Source organism: Ornithorhynchus anatinus, chromosome 10, assembly GCF_004115215.2.
Source record: "Ornithorhynchus anatinus isolate Pmale09 chromosome 10, mOrnAna1.pri.v4, whole genome shotgun sequence".
Classification (NCBI taxonomy): domain Eukaryota; kingdom Metazoa; phylum Chordata; class Mammalia; order Monotremata; family Ornithorhynchidae; genus Ornithorhynchus; species Ornithorhynchus anatinus.
The window spans coordinates 49,807,993-49,832,135 of NC_041737.1; the positions used below are offsets into that span (position 1 = coordinate 49,807,993).

At 51.2% G+C, this 24,143-nt stretch overlaps 1 protein-coding gene and 1 long non-coding RNA gene across 3 annotated transcripts; one reads left to right on the forward strand and one right to left on the reverse strand.

Annotated features, from left to right (window-relative positions):
• Window positions 1-6,245: 6,245 nt before the first annotated feature.
• Window positions 6,246-23,625, reverse strand: LOC100080918 (aldo-keto reductase family 1 member B1-like). Of its 2 annotated transcripts, none has more exons than XM_007671065.2 (10): window positions 23,517-23,625; window positions 18,347-18,514; window positions 17,162-17,278; window positions 14,888-14,964; window positions 13,946-14,069; window positions 13,422-13,528; window positions 12,318-12,399; window positions 11,889-11,972; window positions 9,350-9,432; window positions 6,246-6,698 (listed from the first exon to the last, which is right to left on the reverse strand). In XM_007671065.2, the coding sequence occupies exons 1-10, from the start codon at window positions 23,580-23,582 to the stop codon at window positions 6,656-6,658; spliced, it is 951 nt and encodes a 316-aa protein (XP_007669255.3). In that variant the 5' UTR covers window positions 23,583-23,625; the 3' UTR covers window positions 6,246-6,655. The 2 variants fall into 2 exon arrangements, with proteins under 2 accessions (XP_007669255.3, XP_028929715.1); XM_029073882.2 differs by lacking the exon at window positions 23,517-23,625 and adding an exon at window positions 20,548-20,907.
• LOC120638645 lies at window positions 18,997-19,962 on the forward strand. The gene is made up of 2 exons (XR_005660412.1): window positions 18,997-19,032; window positions 19,755-19,962. It is a non-coding gene; the product is annotated as an uncharacterized LOC120638645 (long non-coding RNA).
• Window positions 23,626-24,143: the final 518 nt, after the last annotated feature.

The following is a 24,143-nucleotide window of genomic DNA, read 5'->3' on the forward strand; positions in this document are numbered from 1 at the left end:
ACTACCGGCCACCTTTGGGAGGGATGACGGCGACGGAGTCTTCCACACAGGCTCGGGACGGAGGAGCTGCGGAGGAGTTGATGTTTGTACTGGTGGCTTGCCCGGCACCTCCCACACTTCTTATCCGGCTGAGACGCGAGATGCCTCGAGAGAGTAGGCTAAGCAGGGGTGCAGGATAATGAAAAGTGCACGTGCAGTCTTGTCCCACTTTTTGGGTGTTGTTTTTTAATGGTATTTGTTAAACACTTAGTACGGTGCCTGGCACAAAGCAAGTGCTGGGGTAGAGACAAGGTAATTGGGGTGGACACTGTCCCTGTATCACGTAGGGCTCACAGTCTAAATCCCCATTTTACAGATGAAGTAACCGAGGCACAGAGGATTTAAATGACTTGCCCAAGGTCACATAGCACACAGGGGCCAGAGGTGGGATCAGTACCCATGTCCTCCGATTCCCAGGCCCGAGCTGTTAGCCTGCAGCAGGGAGAACAAGCTGAGGAAGAGAAGTTGTCTTTTTTTTTTTATATATTGGTATACGTTAGGCACTCCCATTTTGGCCAGGCACTGTACTGAGCAATGCTGTAGATAATCACATTGGACACAGTCCACGTCCCACGTGGAGCTCACACAGAGTCTGAATCCTCATGTTACGGAGGAGGAAACTGAGGTTCAGAGAAGTGAAGTGACTTGCCCGAGGTGACCGAGCAGACAGGCGGCAGAGCCGGGACTAGAACCGTGGTCCTCTGATTCCCAGGCCTGGGTTCTTCCCACCGGGTCACGCAGCTTCTTCTGATCCCCGGAGCAGTTCTTTCCCCTGGACCAACAACGGGGCTCCTTGGGGAGGGGTGGATTTAAGACTGCTCCGCCCGCCCCCGTTCCCCACCGGCGAGAATATGGCACGGAAGGGCCGCTTCGGGGTTCCCGAAGGCTCACCCCCAAAATCCGCCACTCCGGGCCACGTCCTCGTCATCGTCAACATAAGCCTGCCGTTGCTTTTTCGGTTTTGAGGCCAGAAGCTTGGCCCCGGCTCGGAGCTCCGGCCTCTTTTCCACCGAGAGGAGCCCCTTGGGGCTGATAGTTATCGACTGGAGTGTTAATTAGCCAACGTTACCTTGGTCCCGGCAGCCCCCTCTCAGCTACGCGTCTGTTTCAAGGTAACTTCTTACACCGGCACGTCCACCGCTCTCGCCTGGAGCGCGGGGCCGCGGCGGAATACAGAATCAGCCGGAAAGTCGGGAGGGGCCCGGAGAGGTGAGGCGGGAAGCGTATCCCTGCCGAATGCTAATTCCACACCGGGGGCTTTCGCCTCCGGAGCCGAGAGCGGAGGCCGTGGTGAGAAGAGACGCAAGTAGGCGGTCCGGGGAGTGGTTGGGTTCCAGCCTAACTCTAACGAGGCGGCCCGGGCTCCGGGCCGCTCTGCTGCCCTCCCGCACGAGGCAGGGTCCACAGGTGACAGAGCCGGAAGATCGGATGGTCCCTGGGGGCACCTCTCCCGGGTCCGGCTGTTCTCCCTACCCTACGGAGGCTCCCTTCCGCTCCCTTCCAGGCCTCAGTTACCCCACCTATCCTTTCCCTGTCTCGGGTGCCCTCTGCTTGTCTCGAGAAGCCACAGGAATTGCAATCACTACTAATTACTAGGTGGACAAGATCTGACCGGACAAAAGCCTTTCCACTCGCTGCCCCGTCCCATTTCCGAAGCGCCATCATCTAATGACGTCGGTAATTACCCCAGCACAACGCAGTGAAATGTGCCCCCGAGGAGGAGTTTCTCTGCCCTAACGGGGTCTGACTTAAGTCTGTCCGTACAGAGCCGTGAGCCTCAGAGAAAGGCTCGTTACGAGCCCTGGCCAGCTGATGTCTCTGTGTGTTCTGTTTCTTCTGTAGCCTCGGGCACGCAAGGGGACCCGTAGGGAAGCCCCGGAGCCAGTCCCGAAGCCAAAGCTCTGCCCGCGGCCAGCCCAGAGCACAGAAGGAGGCGGCTAGCTCGTAGCCGGTGTGCCCCGGCCCCCGGCTTAGGATAGGTCCCCGCCGGGCCTGGAAGTACGGGCAGGTCTTGTAGGACACGGCTGTTCCGCGATGCGGACCGTCTCATCCCCAGCCCTCCCTCGGCTTCATACGGAGAACTCTATCCTCATAATAATTACGGCATTTTCCTAAGTGCTTCAGCGTGACCTAGTGGAAAGAACAAGACGCTGGGAGTTAGAGGATCTGGGCTCTGCCACTTGGGTGACGTAAGACCTCGGGCCGAGTCGCTTAACGTCCCTGGGCCTCGGCTTCCTCGTCTGTATAATGGGGATGCGATGCTTGTTTTCCCTCCTCACCTTAGGCTGGGCGCCCACGTGGTACAGAGACTGTGTCTGATGTGATTATTCTGTATCTACCCCAGCCCTTAGAAGAGAACTTGGTACATAGTAAGCAGTTAACTTCAGAAGCTGTATGGCCTACAGCCCGGCTTAGTGGCGCACGGCCTTGGGAGTCCGAGGTTGGGGATTCTAATCCCGGCTCTGCCGCTTGTCAGCTCTGTGACTTTGGGCAAGTCACTTCACTTCTCTGTGCCTCAGTTCCCTCATGTGTAAAAGGGGGATTAAGACTGTGAGCCCTGCGTGGGACAACCTGATTAGCTTGTATCTACCTCAGCACTTAGAACAGTGCTTGGCACATAGTAAGCGCTTAACAAGTACCGTTATTATTATTAGAAGGATCTGCGTTCTAATCCTGGATCCTCCACCTGCCTGCTTGTGTGGTATTCGTTCCAGGCACTGGGGTAGATACAAGCTAATCAGGTTGGACCCAGTCCCTGTCCCCCATGGGGGCTCAGTCTTGATCCTCGTTTTCCAGATGAGGTAACCGAGGCCCAGAGAAGTAAAGTGACTTGCCCACGGTCACACAGCGGACAGGTGGCAGAGCCGGCGTTAGAACCCGAGCCTTTCCGACTCCCAGGCCCGTACTCTATCCGCTAGCTCCCGCTGCTTCTCTTGGCTTCATGAATGAGAGGTTGACGATCAGTGGTACATTTGAGCACTTATCGTGTGCAGAGCCCTGTACTCAGCACTTGATGATGAGTTACCTGAGGGGGACCCCTCACACTGCTCCTCAGTGGGTGTCACTGTTCGTAATCACGGTATTCGTTGAGTGCTCACAGTGTGTCCAACACAAACCGAAGCACAGAGAAGTTGCTGTGACTTGCCCACGGTCACACAGCCGGCAAGGGGCAGAGCAGGCATCAGAATCCAGCACCCCTCGCTCTTTCATTACGCCACGCTGCTGCCCGCTCCCGTTCCGCCCACTGTTCTCGTTCAGAAGCACGAGTGGTGCCCTCGGCAACGTGAAACAACCAGTTGTGAAGGTGGCCCGGTGCAGCCAGAGGGTTGATGACACCCATGTTCTAGCCACAAACTAACACAACGTTGGGAAGCTCACAACCCCGTGCCCTCTCCCTCGCTTCCGTTCACTTTCCGCCTCCGGTTCTCCTTTAATTCTGTTCCGCTCATTACCCATCCCGGACGTTTTCTCTTCCTACGGCCGCGTACGGTGAGGGAGAAAACCCTAATCACCCGGTCAGGTGAGAGTCCTCCTTTCTCTCTTGGAAGGGATCAACACTGAAGTGCTTCACCCTCTCAGTTGTAAATGCAATAATTTCCGATTTTCCAGAGTCCTTCTGGCCTGCCAAACGGCAACTCTGGTGGGAAGGATGTGCAGGAAGTACTTTTCCACTTCGACTGACCATCGTGGTCATCTGTCTGAAGTATCCACGGCAACCCACCTCGGAAGCAGATAGACGCAAAGAGGCTTGAAAGCTCAGTAACCAGAGGACTCCTGTTGGGTCTGATTCTGAGAAAAAATCTGAGTCTGATTCAAGCAATATTCAATTTGAAACACAAACTTCTGAAGTGGATCCCAGTAGACAAGCGGGCTGATTTGACCCTGTCGTCGGGGTTTTTTTCTTTGTTTTAATGACATTCTTTACGTGCTTACTATATGCAGGCACTGTTCTAAGTGCTGGGATAGAGTCAAGCTAATTAGGTGGGACCCAGTTCATGTCCCGCAGTCAACGTCCGTTTCGGAGACGATGTACCCGAGGCACAGAGAGGTAGAGTGATTTGTCCAAGATGACACAGCAGGCAAGTAGTGGAACTGGGATTAGAACCCGGACCTTCTGACTCCCGGGCCTCTAGGCTGTGTTGACTTTCCGTGGTTCTCAGCACTATCTGCTGCTCCTGCCCTTCAGCAAGGATTTGCGCGCATCACGTCTTCCTGAAGCACTTCTTGCCTTCGGGTTCAAATGAAAGGGCATCACTCGAGGCTGAAAACTACCCTCCCATCAACTTCCCTCCGAGGGTAAACACTTCATCGCAGAAAAGTACCGTTCCACGTTCCTTTAGAAACAAACAGCCGTTCACAACGGTGGCTTTAGAACTGCCTTTTTCCTGGGAATTGAAGGGGGAGGCTGTCGTCGGTTTTTCCAACTCACAGACCCATTTTAAGTTAGTAGAATAGGCTGTTTCATTTGCATAAATTACAAACAGGTCAGTTTGTAAAATGTCTAGATGAGTAAGAGTTAGGATTCCTGCCTTGCTGTTCACAGCTCCATCACGCTACAACTTCCTAACTGGGAAATGAAGGAGCCCAAGAATTAACCTTCTAAGCATGTATTCCTCAGCACTACCCCCGATCCTATTTAAAAAAGAATCCAGGCTCTGTTAGAATAATAATAATGATGTTGGTATTTGTTAAGCGCTTACTTTGTGCAGAGCACTGTTCTAAGCGCTGGGGTAGGTACAGGGTAATCAGGTTGTCCCACGTGAGGCTCACAGTCTTCATCCCCATTTTACAGATGAGGTCATTGAGGCACAGAGAAGTTAAGTGACTTGCCCACATCACACAGCTGCCTGGTGGCAGAGCCGGGAATCGAACCCATGACCTCTGACTCCCAAGCCCGGGCTCTTTCCACTGAGCTACGCTGCTTCTCAGATAATGGCATCTGTTAGGCGATCAGGTTGTCCCACGTGGGACTCACAGTCTTCATCCCCATTTTACAGATGAGGTAACAGGCCCAGAGAAGTTAAGTGACTCGCTCAAAGTCACACAGCTGACAAGCGGCAGAGCCGGGATTCGAATCCATGACCTCTGAATCCCAAGCCCGGGCTCTTTCCGCTGAGCCACGCTGCTTCTCCTCAACCTATCTGCATTCTAATAATAATAATAATCATCGTGGTATTTGTTAAGCGCTTACTATGCGCCAAGCGGTGTTCTAAGCTCTGGGGTAGATAAGAGGTGATCAGCTTGTCCCACGTGGGGCTCACGGTCTTAATCCCCATTTTACAGAGGCGGTAACTGAGGCCCAGAGAAGTTAAGTGGCCCACCCAAAGTCACACAGCAGACAAGTGGCGGAGCCAGGATGAGAACCCACATCCTCTGACTCCCAAGCCCGAGCTCCTGCTACTAGGCCCTGCTGCTTCTCCCAAAATCCAAAATGCAACCGAACAGTGGGTGATCGACCAATTTCTAAGAGCCGTAATAATAATGAAAATAATTCAGTAATGCCTCATTACTACAGCCAGAGCCAGCCACAACTAGCCGAGGCTCAAAACCGCCAAGTATTATTGACCCCAGTTTGGAGGGGGCGGGCGAGAGAGCTGCTGATCGATTGGCTGGTACCACATTGCCAAAGCTACTTTAACTTGCAAATCTCAATTTCAGTCGATCGTATTCAGTGAGTGCTTGCGAGAGTACGACTACAGCCAAGTCGGTAAACACATTTCCTACCCACCGTGATGTGACTACCGTTCCTGGAGATAACCAAAGCGCTGGTTGAAACGTTGGGGGTGGGAGGGAGGGTTTGTAGGAGAAGAGAGGCCAGAAGGAAGAAGAGGAAGACTTCTTGCAGCGGTTTGGTTCGTGGTCACGCAGTGACTAGCCCCCAGCGGCATGACCTAATGGAAAGAGCAGGGGCCCGGGAGTCAGAAGACCCGGGTTCTAATTCGGACTCCACCCTTTGTCTGCTGCGTGACCTGGGGCGAATCATTTAATGTCTCTGGGCCTCGGTTCCCTCATCTGTAAACGGGGGATTAAGATCGTGGGCCCTAAGTAGGACAGGCACTGTGTCCAACCTGATCATCTTCTATCTACTCCAGTGCTTCGAACAGTGCCTGGCACATGGTGTTTAAGAAATGCCGTAATCATTATTAATATCGCGATTATCAGCCCGATTGTTGAGGTCCCAGTTGAAACCACCAGTAACGCCAGCAAAGCCACACGAATAGCTTTTATTGGAAGCAGCAAAGTTCAACTCTACAGACCGAGGCGGCACTGAAAAGCGTTAACCACGAAGCGGCAATCGAAGTTGTAAAAAGGACCAAAAAAAAAAAAAAAACCAAACAAAAACCCCAACCGAAAACCAAACCGACAACACGGTGGCTTAATTCTGGCTCATCGGCCGGCACTCCGTCTTCCTCCTGTAGCAGATCCTTCTTGGGTGGAAGGCAGGGCAAGGACTTGGCAATGAATCTACGGCTGGCCCTGCAACTTGACGGGCTCCAAGGTTCTTGGGCCGGCGGCCTTCCTCATATTTGGCAGTGAAGAGTACATCTGTCATCATCATCAACTACCCACGTAGACAGGAACACCAAGAACCGCCCCTGGAGCCTGGCCCCCAGCCTCAGTATTCGGCGTGGAAGGGATAATCTTTGTGAGAAACAGTTCTGTAGAAAGAGAGAGAGGGATAGTTTCATCTTGGGAAAAAACACAAAACACTTCACGCACGCGGCACGGCTTGGTCGAAAGAGCGCGGGCCTGGGAGTCCGAGGACCTGGGTTCTAATTCCAGCTCTGCCACACACCCTTGACCTCGGACAGGTCACGCGACTTCTCGGCGCCTCAGTTCCCTCATCTGTAAAATGGGGATCCAATACACGTTCGCCCGCCTTCTTAGATTACGGAGCCCCACGTGGGACCCGATGATCTTGTATCTACCCCAGCACTTAGTACAGTGCTTGGTACATAGTAAGTGCTTAAGAAATACCATAATTATTATTAATTGTAGTAGTAATATTCACAGAGCAACTGGTGAGATCCCTGAACAGCCTTATGGTAACTGCTCCGGGTTATCCTGGCAGTCCACAGGTATTTACCAAAGACTCACGGTGAAACAAGCGATGGTAGACACATTCCCTGTCCCCAAGGAGCCTCTCCCTAGAAGGGGGGCGAATACCATAACACCAGAGCTACAAGTAAAATAGTTGCACAGGCTCCAAGGACCTTAAAAAATACGGGCGACAGAGACAAATCACATCATCACAGAGGTCTAGAAGGGTGTGATTTGAATGTCCTTCAAAAATATTGTAGGTGCTCTGACTGCACTAAGGAGTTGACACAAGAAGCTAGAACAAGCATTTCTAGTCACGGGAAGCTTGCGGGTGGCAGGCTGGTTATTCCCGACCTCGGCCCTCGCTCCTCCTGTGCCCTGATTCTGGTTCCGCCACTGAGCATCGTCTCCGTGTTCTGAAGCCAAAAGAATCCGGCCCTAACTCTTCCCTCTCCCTAGTTTCCATCCCTTCCCCACTTGCCTTCTCTTTTTCCTTTCCATCCTTCTTGCCCCTGCTCTTATGGCCCAGCGAGGCCTAGTGGAAAGAGCACAGGCCAGGGATTCAGTGGACTTGGGTTCTCACCCCAGCTCCCTGACCTTGGGCAAATCACTTCACTTAATAATGTTGGTATTTGTTAAGCGCTTACTGTGTGCAGAGCACTGTTCTAAGCGCTGGGTTAGATACAGGGGAATCAGGTTGTCCCACGTGAGGCTCACAGTCTTAATCCCCATTTTCCAGATGAGGTAACTGAGGCACAGAGAAGTGACTTGCCCACAGTCACACAGCTGACAAGTGGCAGAGCCGGGAGTCGAACTCATGACCTCTGACTCCGAAGCCCAGGCTCTTTCCACTGAGCCACGCTGCCTCGGTTCCCTCACCCGCAAAATGCGGATTCAAAACCTGTTCTCCCTCCTACTTGGACTGTGAGCTCCACGTAGGACCTGATTAACTTGTCCAGTACTAGGCCTATAGTAAGCATTTAACAAATACCACAATTATTCATTTTTATCTCCTGAGGCCACTAGAGCATTCGGTGTTAATAATGTTGGTATTTGTTAAGCGCTTACTATGTGCCGAGCTCTGTTCTGAGCGCTGGGGTAGACATAGGGGAATCAGGTTGTCCCACGTGGGGCTCACAGTCTTAATCCCCATTTTACAGGTGAGGGAACTGAGGCACAGAGAAGTGAAGTGACTTGCCCACGGTCACACAGCTGCCAAGTGGCAGAGCTGCTTCCACGCCCCCGCCCCCCACCTTCCCCCACCATGTGTTTCCACTCAGTTTGAATAGAATGCAATTAAGGGGAACATTCTAACAATACACATCGGAAAGGAACTGTATGCTAGAAGAAATGGTTATTCTAGCGGTACATATTATAGTACAGGTTTTGAGCATCGCACTTGACCTCTAGACTGTAAGCCATTTTTGAATCCCATCTACCAACTCTTTTTATTGTACTTTCTCAAGCACACAGTCCAGTCCTCTGCCCATAGTGAGTGCTCAGTAAATACTACAAGATGTTGCCCTCCCCTCTCCCAGCCTGTGATAGACAACCTGACTGGATATAAAGCTTCCCCCCCCCACCTCCCTTCGCTCTGGGAAGACACACAATGCAGTATTAAGCTTTGGCCAAAAGGACACGACCAAGGTGGAAGGTTCATTCATTCATTCAATGGTATTTATTGAGCGCTTACTATGTGCAGAGCACTGTACTAAGCGCTTGGAATGAACAAGTCGGCAACAGATAGAGACGGTCCCTGCCGTTTGACGGGCTTACGGTCTAAGCGGGGGAAGGTCAGAGGTAAACTCCAGGGGACAGTCAACGGTCTTCCAATGGGAGAAAGGGATAAAATGGGTGAGGGAAGAGAGGAGGATGTGAAAGGGACACCCGGAAAGGACCTTTCTCAGAGAGGAAGTTAGTTGGAGCCAATTTTAGAAGCGCCAAACCATATCCTGTTTAAATAAGGGGGAGGGGAAGGATGGGAAGGGTAGTTGAGACTCGTTTTCGGAGCCAGCTGCCACTGGGTGCCGAAGGGATCGCAACGAAGTTTAAGACTGGGTTAAAACCGACGTGTGGCTTCAGCCTCGTGGCCTGCTCCCTGCGCAACAGCAGTTCCACAGCCAGACCGAGCCCCGACGACACACCGTGACCCTGCTTTGCCCTGGAACCCAGGGGTTCACATCAGATTTGCGCTCGGACCTGGCAGAGCCTTAACTTCCAAGCGGCAACGGCCAAGGAACGCGGTAGGCTTAGTGGGAGGGACACCTACCTTTCCAAGCGACAGGCCCTCCAGTTTCTATTGAAGCTCAGGATCGTTCCCATCTCCTCCTTACTCAATTCAAAGTCAAAGACCTGGAAAGAAGAAAACAAGGCGCTCAGTAACCAGAATGGGAGACATTTCTGCGGCAAGGCCCGGCCCTCTCAGAAACAATTTCACACACTGAAAGGTAGTAATAATAATAATCAATAGTATTTAAGTGCCACGGCCCAGGCCCCGTACTGAGCGCTGGGGTGGATACAAGCAAATCGGGTTGGACGCGGTCCCTATTCCACATGGGCTCAGTCTCAATCCCCATTTTACAGATGAGGTAACTGAGGCCCAGAGATATGAAGTGACTTGCCCAAAGCCACACAGCAGGCAAGTGGCGGAGCCGGAATTAGAATCTGACTCTCAGGTCCGTGCTCTATCCACTAGGCCACGGTACTGCTCTAGGTGCACTAGGCTCTTTCGATGTTGACCTTGGTAAGATCGTGGCACAATCCTCAGAAGGGTTCACGCGACCTGGGGTCTGTGGGATTAAGGATAAACACGATCCCTGCCGTCGGAAACATTTGATCTAAATGACTCTCGGAAAAGGCCAGTGTTTCAGAAGTTGTTTCCCCCATGACGGGGCTTACTGAATGCTAAACCAGTTTGCCATACAACGTCAGATGACAATCTACAAGGTAGGTGTAGGTAATCTGTCTGTTGTATCTATAGGTAATCAGTCGGTCAGTTGTATTTGTTGAGCGCTTACTGAACGCAGAGGACTGTTCTAAGCACTTGGGAGAGTACAATATGACAACAGATGCATTCCCTGCCCATCACGAGCTTACAGCCTAGAGGGGGAGACAGACATGAATACAAATAAAATTACGAATATGTACCTAAGTGCTGTGAGGCTGGGAGTGGGGGATGAATAAAGGGAGCAAGTCACGGCAATAATAATAATGTTGGTATTTGTTAAGCGCTTACTATGTGCAGAGCACCGTTCTAAGCGCTGGGGGAGATATAGGGGAATCAGGTTGTCCCACGTGAGGCTCACAGTTAATCGCCATTTTACAGATGAGGTAACTCTCTCCACCTCTCCCCATCCCCACAGCACTGTACTCGTCCGCTCAACTGTATATATTTTCGTTACCCTATTTATTTTGTTAATGAATTGTACATCGCCTCGATTCTATTTAGTTGCCATCGGTTTTTACGAGATGTTCTTCCCCTTGACTCTATTTATTGCCATCGTTCTCGTCTGTCCGTCTCCCCCGATTAGACCGTAAGCCCGTCAAACGGCAGGGACCGTCTCTATCTGTTGCCGACTTGTTCATCCCAAGCGCTTAGTACAGTGCTCTGCACATAGTAAGCGCTCAATAAATACTACTGAATGAATAACTGAGGCACAGAGAAGCGAAGTGACTCGCCCACAGTCACACAGCTGACAAGTGGCAGAGCCGAGAGGCGAACTCATGTCCTCTGACTGCGAAGCCCGGGCTCTTTCCACTGAGCCACAGAAGGGAGGGGAAGAAAAGGGAAAGAGGGCTTAGTCGGGAAAGGCCTCTTGGAGGAGATGTGCCTTCAGGAAGGCTTCGAAGGCGGGGAGGGCGATCGTCTGTTGGATGTGAAGAGGGAGGGTGTTCCAGGCCGGAGGCAGGATGGGGGCGAGTGGGCAGCCGCAAGACAGACGAGATCAAAGTACCGTGAGAGGTGGGCATCAGAGGAGTGAAATGCGTGGGCTGGGGTGAGGTATGAGAGTAGCGAGGTGAGGTAGAAGGGAGCAAGGCTAAGGAGTTTTCTGTCTTTGGCAATGCGGAACGCAGATCTAACAGACCACGTGGACAGATTTAAGATCTTATTAAGCGGCACCCGTGGAGAAGTTCAAAGGCACGGTTATACTGTGAAGGGTGAGGCTTCTACACTGCTGTCAAGTAAACCAATATCCCCTTCGCAACTACATTTCGCTCCCTTCTACTCTGGGTAAGAAGAGCTAGAGTATCAGAAACAGCATGGGCTGAGGGTCAGAGGCCCTGGGTTCTAATCCTGGATCGGCCATTTGCCTGCTATATGACCGTTGGCAAGTCACTTCACTTCTCCGGGCCTCAGTTTCCTCATCTGTCAATCACTCGGTGGTATTTATTGAGCACAGCGCTGTTCTAGGTACTTGGAAGGGTTACAACAGAATTAAGCAGACATGTCCCCTGCCCACAACGGGCTTGCAGTCATCTGTAAAATGGGGATAAAATACCTGTTTTCCATCCTACTTAGACTCTGAGTCCCATTCGGGACAGGGACCGTGCCCAACCTGATTATCTTGAACCTGCCGCAGGGCTCAGTACAGAGCATGGCCCACGGGGAGCACTTCACAAAAGCCGCAGAAATTATTATTAGACACGAAGATGATAGCAAAATAAAAACCCAGAAGGCTCAACTCACATTGTACAGCGGTCTTAGGGCCCCTTCCTCTCAGCTGACCAGAGCCCAGAGCGCCAGTGTGTTAGAGAGGAGAACGTCCCACCCCGCAGAAAGTGAGACCCCTCCCGACCCCAGCTCCTACCTGAAAGTTCTCCACGATACGCTGAGGGTTGACCGACTTGGGGATCACAATCACGTTCCTCTGGATCTGAAACCGGATCAAGACCTGTGGGAGGAGATTAGGAGGAGACATGGGGTCTCTGGCAAGGGCTCCAGACCCGACGCAGGGCAGGGTCTTCACCCCACCGTGGGCAGAAGCACAGCGTGCAGCTCCTAGACAGAACGGTTTCATTTCTTCCCTAGAGCCCAAGGCGGTCGTAGCCTGCTGAGAGAAGCCCCTCCCGCTACCTCTTCCTCACCTTTGGGGATTGAATGAGGACTCCAGAGACCGTAAGGAAAAGCTTCCCGTGAGAGGCCGACCCTCCTCTCACGCACATTACAGCAAGGGGTGGGAAGTTCTCTGCGAGGGAAAGAGGAAGAGAGGGAGGCAGGGAGGCAGTGAAACACAAACCTGGGCTGGGCTTTTCTTGTACTTCTCTGCAATCGCCTTAATCCTGGGATCCTCCAAGACGGAAGGGTCCTCAGGCTTGGCCCTGGAAAGGAAACAGTTATTGTAATAAGGTGGCCAGAGAGCAAAGCTCTTCTCTTTCCTCAGCCCTGCTAGCTTATGGAATAATAATGTTGATATTTGTTAAGCGCTTACTATGTGCAGAGCACTGTTCTAAGCGCTGAGGCAGATACAGGGTAATCAGTTTGTCCTACGTGAGGCTCACAGATAATCCCCATTTTACAGATGAGGTAACTGAGGCACGGGGAGGTTAAGTGACTTGCCCACAGTCACGCGGCTGACAAGTGGCAGAGCCGGGGGTCGAACCCATGACCTCTGATTCCGAAGCCCACGCTCTTTTCACTGAGCCACGCCGCTTCCCCAATAACGTTGGTATTTGTTAAGCGCTTACTATGTGCCGAGCACCGTTCCGAGCGCCGGGGTAGACAAGGGGGAATCAGGATGTCCCACGTGGGGCTCACAGTCTTAATCCCCATTTTACAGATGGGGAAACTGAGGTCCAGAGAAGTGAAGTGACTTGCCCACAGTCACCCAGCTGACAAGTGGCAGAGCGGGGATTCGAACTCATGACCTCTGGCTCCAAAGCCCGTGCTCTTTCCACTGAGCCACGCTGCTTCATATGGTCTGGAGGTGGGGGAGGAGAGGAGTGACAGCTATTGCTATAATACTAGGGTCAAAGCTTCCTGGGAAGACCTCAACCCCTCCACTGACCCCCTCAAATCCCTCACCCCGGTGGGTGAGGGGACAGCTGTCGCCACCCCCTCCGCTCTGCAGGTGAGGAAGCGGCCACAGCGAGTCGGGGACCGAGCTGGGACCGGGATCCTCCGTTCCCTCTGATGGAGACTGGTCTTCGGCTAGACCAGAGACTTGCTGTTCATTTCTTGGAGGAGATGCTTTCGAAAGGGCCTCGGACTCAGAGGACTCGAGGTGGGGGGGGGGGGGTACAGTTTCCTGGTTTTTCTCCGCAGAAGCCGAATTCCCACTCCCCTCCAAAATGAACAATCGAGTTTTATACATCCCTTAAGAACAGACCAGTGAAAGCCTTACCATGGTCTATCTGGAGAGCCAAGGGGGCTATAAGCGGTCACTGAAATCCCCTTGGACTGGCAATAGTTTATGAGTTTTTCCTGGGTGAGGTACGGGTGGCACTCCACCTGCGGGCACAAACGGTCATCGGTGACGCAGCAGGAAGCAAGGCCGCCCAAGTCCCTTCAGTGACTGGCGCTATTCATCACAAATCTGCCTACAGGGACACAGTTCCACTCTGGAACACGTCCCTGATCTTCCCCGGCTCCCCTGGGAAGTGGGTGGGATTTACAGAGGACCTGGTGGGCGATTCTCAGGAGCCAGAACCGAGAACACCTAGGATTCGATCAGGCCCTCCCCACTTGTTAAATCTCCCGGCGTCAGCCCAAGGCCCACGGCCAAACCAGCCAGCCCCATTAACCCATTCCTCCTGTAGTTTTTGCACTCCCAGACAGCATTCCTGGACTCTCCGAATCCTAAAAGGGGGGAGGGAAGGGGGGACCCCACAAGGCTATATGCCCCTAACCCCCCTACACGGCGTTTACCTGGTTAGTGGCTGGCTTGTATTTCAACCCTGGTTTGTTCAAAATCCTCTCTATCTGGTCGTGGTTGAAGTTGGAAATACCAATGGCTTTCGCCAGTCCCACGTCCACCAGCTCTTCCCATGGCCTGAGAGAAACGGGAGTCTCGTCAGGGGACTCAAACAAGGGAGCAGAAGGCCCTCGGTAACCTCAGCAGCTGTCCTTGATAGCCCTTCCATTTTCGCTGTACCAGCTCACTGTGGGCAGGGAATGCCACTGTTATTGTACTGTACTATCCCAAGCATTTAGTACGGCTCTCTGCCCGCCGTAAGTGCTCAACAAGCAATTAATAATTATGGTATCTGTTAAGTGCTTACTATTTGCCAAGCGCTATTCTAAAGCGCTGGGGTGGATCCAAGGTAATCGGGTTGTCCCCTGTGGGGCTCCCAGTCTTCACCCCTGTTTTACAGACGAGGGAACTGAGGCACAGAGAAGTGACTTGCCCGAAGTCACACAGCTGATAAGCGGCGGAGACGGGATTAGAACCCACGCCCTCTGACTCCCAAGCCCGGGCTCTCTCCACTAAGCCAGTGACTGAATTGTAAGTTTCTTCCGTTCCAATCCATTACGTTGTGAGTTCCTCGGGGGCAGGAAATGCCAGTGTTGCTTTTTGTATATTTGGTTAAGCGTTTAGTACAGTGTTTTGCCCCCGGATGCTTAATGACATCAATTGGTTGATTTATAGGGGTAGTCTAGTCCCGCATTTCATTTTTCGGGGGGCGTGCCAAGGAGAATGAGACAGATCTGTTCCATCTCTCACGGACTAACGGGTCAAAAGACATGGTGAGAACCAGCAGTCACCCAACTGTCTGTAAGTCTCTAGAGGAAACCGCTCGTGGATAAGACACTTTAACCAGGCTTTTCTTCGGGTGGATTGGGGAAGACCACCGAAGCAGTTGGACTTACCTCCCATGTGTCAGGAAGTCCGTGCTGCTGGACACAGTTCTGCCCTGCTCATCTAGAGGGAAATCATCTTTGCCAGCCTGTAGTGCCAAGGAAAAAAAATAACCAAAATCAAAAAACTAAAAGTACCGCTAATGCTAAAAACAGCTTTCTTCCCCAAAATCCAAAGGTCCAGGAAAGTTGTAGACGACCGGCTGCGCTTCTCTCGGCGTGAAAGTGGGAGCAAAGGGTTTACAGAGGGGTGGGAAGAAGCAAAGGTTTACATTCCACCAGGCACTTTTTTTTTCTTTTTACCACTCAAGGGCTGAGTCTCCCAGCATAAAAGGCCCTTAATAGCCCAAATGAAAAGCAGCGTGGCTCAGTGGAAAGAGCCCGGGCTTTGGAGTCAGAGGTCATGGGTTCGAATCCCGGCTCTGCCACTTAGCTGTGTGACTGGGGGCAAGTCCCTTCACTTCTCTGTGCCTCAGTGACCTCATCTGTAAAATGGCGATTAAGACTGTGAGCCCCACGTGGGACAACCCGATTCCCCCGTGTCTACCCCAGCGCTTAGAACAGTGCTCTGCACATAGGAAGCGCTTAACAAATAGCAACATTAATAAAGGTCCTTCCAAGAGGTTCAACTCCTCTCACGTTTTGTGGCTGGAGACAAACATCCTGGATGAACCGACTGACTGGGGTTTGAACTTGCCTCCAACTTGTCAGAAGTGACGTCACGTGACATCCCTTGCTCTAGAGCTAGTCACTGTATTTTTCTTTCTTGAATTTCCACTCAAGTGGTAGTCTGCCCTTGAGGCCAGGCAGTCTGAGCCGAACCCAAGCAAGTCAGGCAGACCTCCCCCTTGCACAACTAAGAGAAAGGCGGTGTCGATATCAGTCCTCTAGACTATAAATTTGTTGTGGGCGGGGAATGTATTGACCAACTCTGTTGTACTGTGCTCACCCAAGCACTTAGTACATTACTCTGCACACAAAGCGCTCAATTAATACCACCGATTGATGTCGATTTAAATACATATCCTTTAAATAAAAAATAAATAAATGTTGGTATTTGTGAAGCGCTTACTATGTGCAGAGCACTTTTCTAACAGGGTAATCAGGTTGTCCCACGTGAGGCTCACAGTTAATCCCCATTTTACAGATGAGGTAACTGAGGCCCAGAGAAGTGAAGGGACTGGCCCACAGTCACACAGCTGACAAGTGGCAGAGCCGCGATTCGAACCCATGACCTCGGGCTCCCAAGCCCGGGCTCTTTCCACTGAGCCACGCTGCTTCTCTGGTTCTTCTCTCTCCACCTGAGAGAAGAACTAAGAGCAGTTAAATCTTGTGGGAAACAAGATGGTGCCCTACGCATACCTAGCAAAAGGAGGGGAGAAAACAAACAAAAGAAAAAACCCACCCCTATCACCATAAGAAAAGACAAAGATTGGGATGGTGTGGGACCTTAATATTTTCCAGCATATCTCTCAGGCTCGAGTCAGGAAGACCTGGCTTGGAAGTCTGGCTGGAAAATTTTTAAAAAGTCTGGATTCAGAATGGAGAGCGTATTCAAAAACACTTGAAGGCCCTGGGTTCAGCGCACCGTCCTCTTCCGCCCAGAGAAAAGAAAATGCTCTTATTTTATAATGTAAGAAATCTTCGTCCGAGGACCACCGTGCTATGAGGTTCCTCACTGTCGCTAGTACCGTTTAGCCACACAAACCTGATTTTTTTTTATGGTGTCTGTTAAGTGCTATGTGCCAGGCACGGTACCCAGCACTGAATTGGATAGAAACTAATCAGATTGAACGCAGTCCCTGTCCCCCAAGGGGCCCACAGACTTAACCCTCCATTTACAGATGAGGTGAATGAGGCACAGAGAAGCAAAGTGACTTGCCCAAGGTCAAACAGCAGACAAGTGGCTGAGCTGGGTTTAGAACCCAGGTCCTTCCGACTCCCAGGTCCGCGCTCGGTGCCGTTTAATGTGTGCCCGGCACTGTACTAAGTGCTTGGGAGAATACAACAGGGTGGGCAGACACGTTCCCTGCCCCACATGAGCTTACAGTCTAGAGGGGGAGACAGACATTAATATAACAGTATAAAATTTATAACATACTGTGGTCTCAGAAGTAGTCGGCACAATGACTGAACCCACAGCCAGCACTCAAATACCCTAGACTGATGAAAACAATAGGCCCAGCAGGTCACAGAGAGGAAAGCCCAGCAGCAATTCCAATACACTTTCAATAGCTGCAAAACCCTTCAGCCCCAGTTCAACGGACACCAAATGTTTTACTGAACCTTATATCCGAAAGGCCAGTGGATGAGGTACATGTCCAGATAATCCATCTTGAGCTTGCTGAGCGTCTCCTGCAGGGCCCCCTTCACCAAACTCTTCTCATGGAACGTGCACCACAGCTGCGAAGGAGGGCAGGAAGCACTGTTAGTTTTGGGGGGGCGCGGAGGGGTGTGCTGGGGTATCACCCCGCACACTCTGAACTGACTTCCTGGAGCCCCAAACTGGGTTTGGTCCAAGAAGGGCTGATAGGGGCTCACGGAGACAAGGTGCAGAAGAACTCAGAGGAAAGGGAGGGGAATCCTGACAGGATTTGGGGCTGGGACAAGAAATCAAAACGTGGGACAGTTGGGTGTTAAGGGTTGGTGGGAAATTGGCCCAATTACCTTGCATTAAACTCGGCACTTCCTGGCATGCGGTTCGCGCTTAAACAAATACCACGATTATCATTATTAAGGAGATCAAAGGGCAGGTCGCATTCTTATTTATTTTCACTACTTTTTCATATCCGTTAAGCACTTACTATGCCCACTGTACTCTGCGCCGGGGTAGATACAAACTAATCCGGTGGGACACCGTCCGTGTCCCACAAGGGGCCCGCGGTCTTATCCTACATTTTATAGCTGAGGTAACCGAGCCAGAGACGTGAGGTGCCTTGCCCAAGATTACACAGCAGACAAGTGGCAGAGCGGGAGTTGGAACCCAGGTCCTTCTGGCTCCCGGGGCCGTGTTCTATCCACTAGGTCACGCCGCTTCTCGCTTTCCGAGCGGGGTTCAGTGTTTTCAGTCTCGATTTTTCCCTTAACTGAACAGCTAGGAAACGATGGGGCTGAGAGAGCAATGTGTTTTATTTTTTTTTAATATATATATATATATTTATTTATTAAGAGTTCCAAAACAAGTCTCCTCACAGGATTTAACGGTGCAGTTCAGTCCTGTCACCTCGAGTGACCTGGTGCCTCTTATCTTTCCAAACAAAAGCACAGTGAATCATCATGCTAGGCAAATTTTGATAAACTTCAAAAGGAAGGCACTGAGATGGAATGGACGCAGATGATGAAGTCCTCAAGGATGGGTGGACACAGTGTTCCCAAAACCCTCGCTGCCAGAAGGCTGGGGTGGGGGGGTGGGGGGAGATTAAATGGGACGGAGACCCGAAGATGATTCCCACCCTCAGGCGGGATCTGTACCTTACTGACGACGAAGAGGTCCTCTCGCTTCACCGCTCCCTCCTTGATCTTCTGCTGGATGGCGTTCCCCACTTCGTCCTCGTTGTGGTAGATGTAAGCGCAGTCAAAATGGCGGTAGCCGGCGTCAATTGCCATCTTCACTGCCTCCCCGACTTGGCCAGGGGATGACTGAAAGGAAAACCCCCCCAACGAGGCACGTCAACCACTTGTAATTTCCAGACGGCGCGCCGTCAGGAAGGGAGCGGCTCTCTGAGCAAAGGCTTCATGAGGGGAAGTCAGTCAGTCGAATTTATCGAGCGCACAGCGCTGTATCGAGTGCTTGGGAGAGTACAATATAACAATAAACAGACATTACCTGCCCACAAGGAGCTTACAGTCTAGTCTGAAAAGGGGAGACAGGCCCAAATATAAATAAGTTACAGATATAACTGGGGAATTTGTTAAGCGCTTACTAAGTGCAAAGCACTGTTCTAAGCGCTGGGGGAATCAAGGTGAACAGGTTGTCCCACGTGGGGCTCACAGTTTTTAATCCCCATTTTACAGATGAGGTAACTGAGGCACAGAGAAGTGAAGTGACTCGCCCAAAGTCACACAGCTGGCAAGCGGCGGCGCCGGGATTCGAACCCATGACCTCAGACTCCCAAGCCCGGGCTCTTTCCGTTGAGCCACGCTGCTTCTCTGCGTATGTAAGTACGAAGGGAGGTAGATAGGTATGTAAGTGCTGTGGGGTGGATAAACGGAGCAAGTCGGGGAGACGCAGAAGAGAGAGGGAGAGGACAAGGAGGTCAAAGAGAAGTCGGCGCTAGCGGATACAAACATTAAGTCCAACAAAACAACGGATGAGCTTTTGGTGAGCCAAATGTAGATTAAAAAAAAAAAATAGGATTTGTTAAGCACTTACTCTGTGCCAGGCACTGTTCTGAGCACTGGGGCGGATACAGGCCGATCAGGTCGGACACAGTCCGTGTCCCACACGGGGCTCATAGTTTTAATCCCCATTTTACAGATGAAGTCGCACACGCAGAGAAGTTAAGTTACTTGCCCCAGGTCACACAGCAGACAAGTGGTAGACCAGGATTAGAACCCAAATCCTTCTGACTCCCAGGCTCTACTGGGCCACTCTTCTTCTCTCTTTTCAAGAGAGACCTCTTATTCCATGAGTTCGTTCCACCGAGGCTCAAACCAGGGCGATTTATTCATCTATCTAGCGGGCCCGTGTGAAACCGTCCTCGGGAGTACTGATATGTGGGATTAAATGCCCACGTGGCTAGATTTGCAATCATCAGGGCTCGTTCACAACTTCACATGCTAAAACAGGAAGCTAAGAGGTTTTCAAGGAGATAGCTGAGAGAGCATCCCAACCAGTACAAATGTGTTTAAAATCTGTCAACTCGATCCTTTTGCTCAGAAGGGGCCGGAGCAGCTGGGAGCCCAAGCTCAGAAGAGAGCCAGAGACCAGAATTTTCCATGCAGGAGGGACTGAAAAGGAAAACAAAGGGGCAGTGAAGAAAATTTTGCTCGTCTCCCCTGCAACATCCCTCCCCCACCCAGGCCCGGATGTGGCTTCTGAGATGCCAGTCAGCTGAATGAATCTTTTTCAGAGAAGTGTGACCAAACCCACGTGACTGCTTGTTTTTTTTTAATGGTAGTTGTTAAGTGCTTACTGTGTCCCAAGCAGGGAACTCAGTGCTGGGACAGATATAAGATTATCGAGTTGGACACAGTCCCTGTCATTCATTCCTTCATTCAGTCAGTTGTATTTATTGAGCGCTTACTGGGTGCAGAGCATGTACTAAGCGCTTGGAAAGTACAATGCAGCAATAGAGACAATCCCTGCCACAACCGGCTCACAGTCTAGATGGGGGGAACTTGACTGCTGTGTGACCTTGGTGAAGTCACTTGACTTCTCCGTGCCTCACTTCCCTCATCTGTGAAATGGGGATTAAGACTCGGAGTCTTAGGTGGGACAGAGACTGCATCCAACCTGATCAGCTTGTATTAGTACAATGCCTGGCACATAGTAAGCGCTTAACAGATACCATAAATAGATAAAATTTAGCATTAGGCGGCGGAGGGCCGGGGGGGCGGGAGGTCGCGGCTCCCTACCCATCGCAGGCCACGAATCCCTCCCGGATCCGATGAGCCGAGGCGGCAAATAATAACAGTTATTATAATTATTATGGTATTTGTTAAGCGCTTACTATGAGCTGGAAGTTTGAACACATTTGTTGTGGATGGAGAGAAGATTGAAACAGCTGACAATTTTTCCCTCCTGGGATCGAGAATCAATAATAAAGGAACTAGCAGCCAAGACGGATGCCGAAGATTAACGTTAGGAAGACTTGCTATGAAGGGCCTGGAAAAAAAATCAGGAAGTGACCCGACGTAACAACTGCCACAAAAGCACAAACTGTCAACTCTACGGCGTTTCCAGTGATAACGTAGGGATCCGAAAGGCGGACGGTGAAAAAACAGGAGAGAAAGAACATCGACTCCTCTGAGACGTGATGCTTTTGTGAACACCGTGGAAGGCCCGAACAACAAACAGATGGGTTTTAGAGCAAATTAAACCAGAGTGGTCTCTGGAAGGCCAAAGGACTCGAATTCGACGAGCGTATTTTGGACACATCGTCGGGAGGACCGATTCTCTGGAGAAGACACTAACGCTACGAAAATTCCAGGGAAAACGGGGAAGAGGCAGCGAGGTGGATTAGAGACCAACGGTAACGATAACGGTCATCCACAACGCTAACGGAAGAACCGTTAGAAAGGTTGTGGATCATGGCAGAGGACAGAACGTTCTGGAGAAAGTATATCCATGGAGTCGCTATCAATCAGAAATGACTCTATGGCACTTAATATTAATGACATGTATATAACAGTGCTCGGCACTTAGTAAGCGTTTAACAAGTACCAACATTATTATTATTATATCTATAATTCTATTTATTCATATTGTTGCTAGTGATGCCAGTTTACTCGTTTTGATGTCTGTCTCCCCCCTTCTAGACCGTGAGCCCCTTGGGGGCAAAGACTGTCTCTCTTGGTTGCTGAATTGTACTTTCTAATAATAATAGTAATAGTAATGACATCTGTTAAGCACTTACTATGTGCCGTGGCTCAGTGGAAAGAGCCCGGGCTGGGGAGTCAGAGGTCGTGGGTTCAAATCCCGCCTCCGCCGCTTGTCAGCCGAGTGACTTTGGACAAGTCACTTCACTGGGCCTCGGTGACCTCATCTGGAAAATGAGGATTTAGACTGGGAGCCCCAGGTGGAACAACCTGATCACCTTGTATCCTCCCCAGAGCTTTAAACAGTGCTTGGCACATAGTAAGCGCTGAACAGATACCATAATTATTACTATTAAAAAAATGCAATCATGTTATTATTATTTTTACTTCAACCCCAATGCTTAGAACACAGTAAGCGCTTAACAAATACCATAATTATTATTAACAAAACGCCATCATTATTTTTATTCCAACCCAGCACCTAGAACAGTGCTTTGCACCTAGTAAACACTGAACACATACCATCATCATTATTTTTATTTCAACCCCGGCGCTTAGAACAGTGCTTTGCATGGAGTAAGCGCTTAACACAGGCCATCGTCGTCATTAGTATTTTTATGTCAACCCCCAGCGCTTAGAACAGTGCTTTGCCCAAAGTACCATCATTATTATCGACAAATGCCATCATCATCACTCTTATTTTTATTTCACCCCCAGTGCTTAGAATAGCGCTTTGCACATAGTAAGAGCTTAACAAATACCATCATCATCATCATCATTAACAAATGCCATCACCATGGTTATTTTTATTTCAGCTCCAGCGCTTAGAACGGTGCTTTGCACACAGTAAGCCCTTAAATACCATCATTATCATCATTAACAAACGCCATCATCGTCGTCGTCATTATTTTTCCTTCAACCCCGGCGCTTAGAACAGCACTCTGCACATAGGAAGCGCTTAACAAATACCATCGTCGTCATAATTGTGAACAAATGCCATCATTATTATATATTATTATTTCTTTCAACCCCAGCGCTTAAAACAATGCTCTGCACATAGTAAGCGCCCGTGGCTCAGTGGCAAGAGCCGGGGCTTGGGGGTCAGAGGTCATGGGTTCAGATCCAGGCTCTGCCACTCATCAGCTGTGTGACTGTGGGCAAGTCACTTCACTTCTCGGCGCCTCAGTGACCTCATCTGGAAAATGGGGATGAAGACTGTGAGCCCCACGTGGGACAACCCGATTCCCCTGTGTCAACCCCAGCGCTCAGAACAGTGCTCTGCACATAGTAAGCGCTTAACAAATACCAACATTATTATTAAAATGGGGATGAAGACTGTGAGCCTCACGTGGTACAACCTGATTCCCTTGCATCTCCCCCAGCGCTCAGAAGAGCGCTCTGCACATAGTAAGCGCTTAACGAATACCAACATTATTATTATTAAAATGGAGATGAAGCCGGTGAGCCCCACGGGGGACAACCTGATCACCTTGCACCTCCCCCGGCGCTTAGAACAGCGCTCTGCACATAGGAAGCGCTTAACGAATACCAACATTATTATTATTATTATTATTATTAATAAAATGAGGATGAAGCCGGTGAGCCCCACGGGGGGCAACCCGATGACCCCGTATCTCCCCCAGCGCTTAGACCGGTGCTCGGCACATAGTAAGCGCGTAACAGACACCAACATTATTAACGAATACCATCATCATCATTATTCTTTCGATTCCAAGCGGTGGGAGGCGGCCGGCGGAAGGGCCACGGGGCCGCCCCATCTTCAGGCCCGGGGGCCAAACGGGCCGCAGGGGGAGGAAAGGGGCAACTTGGAGGACGGGCCTGGGGCCGCAGGACCACAGAGGGAAGGAAGGAAAGAAAGGAAGGAAGGAAAGAAGAAAGAAAAGAAAGGAAGATAGGAAGAAAGGAAGAAAAGGAAGGAAGGAAAGAAGAAAGAAAAGAGGAAGATAGAAAGGAGGAAGGAAGGAAAGAAGAAAGAAAAGAAATGAAAAAAGAAAGGAAGATAGGAAGGAAAGAAGAAAGAAAAGAAATGAAGAAAGAAAAGAAAGGAAGATAGGAAGGAGGAAAGGGAGGAAGAAAGGAAGCAAAGGGAAAGAAAAGGCCCCACGCCGAGGGCCGAAAGGGCCGAGGCGGTCGCATTTACCTTCCAGGTGCCCAGGCCCACGATGGGCATCTTGGCCAGGGTGTTGAGCAGCACGTAGGTCGCCATGAGCGGGCCGGGGGTCGGCGGGTCGGGGGGCCGGGGAAGCGGGGGGCCGGGGGAGCGGGGACCGCGTAGTAGGCAGGCGGAGCGCGCACCGAGAGGAGGCCCCTCTGCCCGCCCTTAAAAGGGGCCGGCGGAGCAGCGGCCGCCGCCCGCCCATTGGCCGCCGGCCCCGTCCCCCTCTCTCCCCTCTCTCCCCTCTCTCCCCTCTCTCCCCTCTTCTCCCCTCTTCTCCCCTCTTCTCCCCTCTTCTCCCCTCTTCTCCCCTCGGCCCTCCTCCTCTTCTCTCTCCTCCGCCCTGCCTCCAAATTCCCAATTTTTCGGCCTCTCCTCCCCCCTCCCAGGAGCCTGTGCACTGCACCGCCGGGGCCCTATTCTCCCTTTTTCGCCCCCCACCCCCACCCCAAAGTGGCTGTGCCACCCACTGCCGATGATAATGTTGGTATCTGTTAAGGGCTTACTATGTGCAGAGCACTGTTCCAAGCGCTGGGGTAGACCTAGGGGAATCAGCTCGTCCCACGTGGGGCTCACCGTCTTCATCCCCATTTTACAGACGAGGTCACTGGG

Excerpts from the sequence above, each read along its gene's own strand:
- LOC100080918 (XM_007671065.2), bottom strand. The coding sequence starts at position 23,582 with ATGGCGACCTACGTGCTGCTCAACACCCTGGCCAAGATGCCCATCGTG. Across the intron at positions 14,965-17,161 it reads ACTGGCCTTTCGGATATAAG|GCTGGCAAAGATGATTTCCC; the intron begins GTTCAGTAAAAC and ends TTGGCACTACAG. Across the intron at positions 14,070-14,887 it reads GACTTCCTGACACATGGGAG|GCCATGGGAAGAGCTGGTGG; the intron begins GTAAGTCCAACT and ends CGTTTCTCTCAG.